We start from the raw sequence: 6,338 nt of genomic DNA on the forward strand, positions 1-6,338 counted from the left end.
GAGTGTGCTTTTTGCTGTATCTATATTCTCTAGCTACCAGCTTAGCTTTCCCTTTACATTGTTTAGGTGTGTCTGCACCTTCCCTATCTCACACAAAGATAACTCACTACTTACATGAAAATGACAAACATGCAATTATACCATATCATTTCTATATCTTTAGCCTAGCTTCGTTCTTTATCAATTAACCAAAGACATTTTTAAACAAATTTTATTAATTTCCCTTCTCATGTAAAGGTAGGAGAATATAATAATATGGGTAGGATCATAGATTATTGGTACGTACTATGTATATTTGTCCCCTTTTTTTTAATCCTTTCCTTTTCATGTGTGTATGATGGAGGCTCAGTACACAAGAGCATTGGGATTCAGAGGAATCTTTCGCTGCAGAGATGTTTTGCCTTTACAAAACCAATGAAAGTTGAGGTGGTAACGCCACTTTCAATGCATGCTTAATTAGCTTGCTTATTATTACTATATCAATTCTCAATTTATCAATATATTACTTACATTGACCTAATAATGTGAAAAAGCATATATATATAGTCTAAGCTAGGGGTTTAGGGATAAGCATATCTGTCTCGCATTTCCCTTCTTGTAAAGTTCCTACTTAAACACACATGTCATTATTACCCTAATGATATGTATATATACCTTAAGAATATATAATAATAATAATAATAATTATTAGTCTCATATAATGTAATTATAACTATGTGTTTTAGTAGAAATTAAATAAAATATTATAAATTATATTTTCCTTAGATTTTACTAAATATTATTTGGTAGGAATTATAAAACTATTGAATCTAAAAACAAGTAGGTCATATATATTCTTTAATTTATTTATAATTGAATATTTATTAATTTTTTTTTGTCAAAATCTTGTTACTACATTTATTTATTTAAATTTACTATTACTACTAGTGAATTGATAGGTATATACTTCCATCCATATCAATTCACTTGTTCTATTTCTTAAATTCTGAAAATAAATTGATTAATTAAATAATATAATAGATATAATTTTGTATTTTAAAGAAAAAAACTGTAATGTAATATAAGTGAGGAGAAGATGACATACTTACTTAGGTCTCTTTTTTAATATTTTAATTTTCAAATGCTGCTATTAAAAATATATTAGTAGACTTAACAAGATAATTTAAGATAATGGTCTGAGTAGAAATAAATTAAACTAATTAAAACTAACTTATCACATTTAATTTCTATAATTAAACCACAAAACAAAAAAACATTAGTTTACAAGCTAACATGCATGCACATCTGTCATATTAACGAATGCTCCCTCTTCTGAAGAATCCAATGCTTAATAATATATGCTCCCCTACCATATAATATATAATTAACAAACTTTATTCGGGCATATTTTCTCTCCATACCTATATCTATATAATATTTTGTTGCCTCTTGCTAACAAAAACATGTGTGGCCATACAGTTTTGTTGTTTTGTATTCATGTTTTTGTTGTGATTGTGAATATAAGATTCAAATTAAAGCAACAACTATATTTATTTTTATATCCCATTTAATCACTATCACCTAAATTAAACTAATCATTGTTGTCTAATATCTTATTTTGGAATATAGTAAATGTAGGGACTTTCCCCAGTACCTAATATTGTTCCAATACTTAACCAAAGAGTTATATATATATATATATATATATATATATATATATATATATATATATATATATATATAAGAAAATTATGTGTAATTTTTAAATAGACATGCATCTTTTAGTTGAATAAAAAAAATTAAATCCCATAACTACATATATAGAAGGTTCGGTGGAATTATAAATTTATGTTCATAGACAATGCAAAATTGTCATTTTTAATTCTCAATAATTGAATGAAGCATAAACAAGCTTAATATTTGAAATTATACAGATATTATATATATTTGTAAAATAACTCTCTCACACACTTGCTACAAAAAATAAAAATAAAATGAAAAAGCCCACATGAATAATTTAATTGAATAAAAATATAAAATTACATAGTGGATGTATATTAAAATCTCTTTATGTTGGTTCCATTAGACCTATAAAAAACTCTTAACTTTCAATAATGATAAGAAAATAGTGTAATTTATGTTATTTTGCTATCTATTGATGATGATTCAAAAATGATTCTTAATCTATCTATCCATGGACATAATTGAGTATCCAAAATAAGTACTTAAGGAACGAAGATTGTGGAACGTCCTTCCCTTTGGGAAGATTTACACAATATCATCAACAAAAACTAAAAAGTAACAAAATAAAACAAAATTATATATTAATGATTAAGAAAAAAGAAAAGAAAATCCATATACACATTAAGATTGAGCTAATAATTAACCTTAATTAATTAATTACCAATGCTTTTGAGGTTGGTTTTGGTGATCATTCATACAGTTTCCCATAGCAGCAATGCTGAGAATGTCACTATGGGAAAGTGGCCTTAGACCCAAGAAATCCCTCGTCAGCTCTTCTTTTGCACCGCCGCCACGGCCACCACGGTCATTGGCGGTGGTGGTTGTTGTCTTTGGAAGAGCATCATGCAACAAGAAGTTGTTATTATTATTGCCATCATTACCATTACCGTTACCATTATCATCACCATCTTTCTTTGTGATATTATTATTACTAACAAGAATTCCACCAAAGGGATCATCAAACTGTGCCGCTTCAAATCCAGAAGAGAAAGAGTTCATCATCATGACATCATGAAGAAGAGAAGAAGAAGAAGAAGGAGCAGCAGTTGTGGTGGTAGTGGTGGTGGTGGTGGTTGTGGTGATATGGTTATGGTTATGGTGGTGGTGATCACGTGAGGACAAATTCAAAGGAAAGTGATTAAGAGTGGCAGAAGGATTAACAGACACGTGACTTTGATGGTGGGGCCCAATGCTGCTGCTCATGGTTGCACCCATCTGAGCTGCTTTTTGCAGCAAAGCTGTTGCTGACATGTGAGCTGAAGGGTACCCTTCAATTGTGGGACCACCAACACCTACAAGCCTAGGGTTAGGGTTTGGATTTGGATTTGGATTTGGGTTCTCATTATTTTCATGGAGATTCAAAAAGTCTTGACCTTGATGATTATTTTGTGATGGGGTTGGAGTATTACTACTACTGCTGCTACTTCCAAGCCATGGGGGTAGTTCTGTCCTAACAAGGTTGAAACTTTGGTGGTGTAACTGTAATGGCTCTTTCTTCAATGGGAAAATTTGGGGATTATTGAATTGATGATGAAGTTGGGGAATTGTTGTTGTTGAAGTGGTGGTGGTGGTTCTTGCTGTCTCTTGTGCAAGTGCATCACAGAAGGCTCTGTGGGTTATGAAACTGTCCCTCCTGTAATTGAAGAAAGAGAGATCATATCAGAAAAGAGAATCACAAACAAACACACACAAGAAAACAAAAACTAATGAAAGATGTTACTTAAAGTGTTAGTACTATTGTGTTGTGTATGACACTCACACACTACACTACTCCAGAAATTATTCAAACACCATTATATTTATCTTTCTTTCTCTCTCTCTCTCTCTCTCTGTCTTTCTTTCCAATTTAAAAACAAAAACAACAAAATTAAACAAAGGAAATTATCTGGGAGTACTTAAAGAGTGGATAGTGCATGTTAGGTGGTACATTTAATTTAAAAAAAAAAAAAACAAACTAAGAATCTGCACTCTCATGAGGTGTTTATACTTTATGGGAGACTTCTATATTAATGAAATAAAAGGTCCATTCAATAGTGTATCATGTCTCATCTCTCCTCCTATATATCCAAGAAGAAAATGTTAACACTCTTTCTATTTTAAAACACCAATCATTTTAGAATTTAGATTAACAAAACTGCTAACAAGTATTGGTAATTCTAATACACTATTGTATATATTACAGACCTCAAAACTTTTCTCTATTGGAATAAATTTTCACTTCTAATATCTCTAGCATATGTTCAAAGACCAATTTACCATAGAAACCGAAAGAAATGAACAAAATAAATAAATAATAAATGATTTCAAATAATAATTCAAACACCATATCTCAGTCAACCTCGGATTTCAAAAATCCCATCCTTCATAAATGAGAGTATAGATGTTGGTCTGACACTTGTGGTGAATAAAAATTAACTAGAACTCATAGTAGTAGTAGTAAATTTCACATGTCATTCATTATTTCCTAATTTATCATTTCTTTTTTTTCTATTACTTAATTTTCTTAAGCATTTATGTCATCCTCTTCTGCATTTTTGCCATAAAAATTTAGTTAACTTTAATATTCACCTAGCAGCCCACCAAAATCAAAACATATACACAAATTTCAAACTCACTAATAATATCATTGACAAATTAATTATCAAAACTAAATAATCGAAAACAACTGCATTTGAATTTTCATAGCTGTTAAAACATACTTCAAATCTTTTCCACTTATCTTACAGAAATCAACTCATTCAGTCATTTTTAATCGTTGATTTGAATGTTTGCATTTTATATAGTTTGAATGATACAAGAATAGGAGTTAGTTACCTTGAGAAGAGAGTTCCACAGTCACATCTGTACTCTCTAGTGCCACAGGTCTTGGAATGCGCTTTCCAATCAGATTGAACTGCATACTTCTTTGAACACTTCTCACACTTCCACTTCTTCTCACCATGCTTCCTACAGAAGTGTTTCTTGATCCCAGTTAAGTCCCCCAGGGCCCGTGACGGGTCGTGGTGGACGCAACTGGGTTCAGGACACACGTACACTTTCTTCCTTATCTCTTTGCTTGTTCTCTGCTTCAGCTTCCATGGTAGGTTGTGGCCTCTTCTGTGGAGTTGTAGGTTCTGGTCTCTCTGGAACCCTTTGTTGCAGATCTCACACATGAATCTGTTTGTTGCTAAGAGAGATTTTGGAGATAAAGCTATTACCTCAGCATCTGGGTCTGAACCAATTAGAAGGAAAAAGAAAAACATGTTTAATTACATAACTCTCTCAAGAAAAAGAAGCTAAGGAAGAAGAAGGGAACCTGGGTTGCCGGGAAGGTTTCTCTTTTTCTTTGATGGTGGCTGTGTAGAAGTGTCAGATGATGTTGGTGGTGGAGTCATGAAGGTTCCAATTTCAGTTCTTGTACCTGAGGAAACACTGTTATTACCTTCGTTTGAAGCTGAAGTCAAATTAGACATGTTTTCTTCCACTACCACCACTTGTTGCTGCTGCTGATTTTGTTGTTGTTGGAACATCAAACTCTTCATCATGCTCATATGATTAATTACTTGATTTCAAATAAGCCTCTAAGAATGGTAGTTATGTATATATATATATATATATATATATATATATATATATGTCTACGTATGAGCCATAGATCTTTTGGTTTTTGGTTTCTGGGATCTAGAGGAGAAAGGTTGCCGAAAACAGAAAAAGTAGGAAAAAGAAGTGAAGTGCAGTAATAGAGTTGATACTTGATAGTTGATAGTGAGAAAAATGGTATCTGAAATCCCGGTGAAAAGAAAGGGAAAAAGGAAAGGGAAAAGTTTGATGAATATATAGTATTCTTCTCTCTCTCTTGAATGAATGAAAGTGATTTGGTTTCACACTAAGCTTAAGGCAGTGGTGGTTTTGGCAGTGAGGCAAAGAGACAAGTAATAGTTTTGGTTTTTATTGAAATGAAGAGATGAGAAGAGAAGAGAAGAGAAGAGGAAGAAGCTTAGGAGGAGAAGGAGGAAGAGAGTGAAATATTATGTTTAGTTTTATAAAGCTAAGATGAGAGAAAATCCAATTATGGCCACACAAATATGAACAAAAAATATAGACAGAGAGAAAGAGAGAGAGGGAAAAAAAAGGTGTGGATGAGAAGGGTTTTGTTTGCAGTAGAAATTAGAAAACCACAAGGAGGGGGAGGGGGAACCCTACTGCTAACACACACTCTCTCTCTCTCTCTCTCTTAATACCTTATATTAACAACAATATTATTAGTATATTAAAATCAGTAATTAATATTAATTTGTGTATAGATATATATATAATTTAATTTATTTTTAATATATATTTATATTCTAATATGTATTTATATTCGACTATTCTTAGTTCGATTTGGTAGTTGATTTTAATAGTATACCTAACATAGTCGTTATATTAAATAAAACAAAAACTCAAGTGTAAATTAATTTTATCTAACATTGATAGTTGAAAGCTGTTAAATAATTTAACAAATTTAATTAAATTATCATTTAATGTCTAACAGTCTCAACTATCAATTTTATATAAAATTAACTACACCTAAATTTTTATATAAAAATATCTCTACCTAAATATGATACTTAAAAATAATCATAAAATTATTTAAT

General features: G+C 31.0%; 1 protein-coding gene across 1 annotated transcript; it reads right to left on the bottom strand.

Moving 5' to 3' along the window:
* Positions 1 to 2,183: 2,183 nt before the first annotated feature.
* On the bottom strand, positions 2,184 to 5,744 carry LOC130947301 (protein indeterminate-domain 7-like). The gene is made up of 3 exons (XM_057875966.1): positions 5,018 to 5,744; positions 4,537 to 4,933; positions 2,184 to 3,355 (listed from the first exon to the last, which is right to left on the bottom strand). The coding sequence occupies exons 1-3, from the start codon at positions 5,250 to 5,252 to the stop codon at positions 2,380 to 2,382; spliced, it is 1,608 nt and encodes a 535-aa protein (XP_057731949.1). The 5' UTR covers positions 5,253 to 5,744; the 3' UTR covers positions 2,184 to 2,379.
* Between the last annotated feature and the right edge of the window lie 594 nt (positions 5,745 to 6,338).

The sequence above is a fragment of the Arachis stenosperma genome, chromosome 9, assembly GCF_014773155.1.
Source record: "Arachis stenosperma cultivar V10309 chromosome 9, arast.V10309.gnm1.PFL2, whole genome shotgun sequence".
Classification (NCBI taxonomy): Eukaryota; Viridiplantae; Streptophyta; class Magnoliopsida; order Fabales; family Fabaceae; genus Arachis; species Arachis stenosperma.

Excerpts from the sequence above, each read along its gene's own strand:
- LOC130947301 (XM_057875966.1), bottom strand. The coding sequence starts at position 5,252 with ATGAGCATGATGAAGAGTTTGATGTTCCAACAACAACAAAATCAGCAG. Across the intron at positions 4,934-5,017 it reads AAACCTTCCCGGCAACCCAG|ACCCAGATGCTGAGGTAATA; the intron begins GTTCCCTTCTTC and ends TAATTGGTTCAG. Across the intron at positions 3,356-4,536 it reads TGTGGAACTCTCTTCTCAAG|GAGGGACAGTTTCATAACCC; the intron begins GTAACTAACTCC and ends CTTCAATTACAG.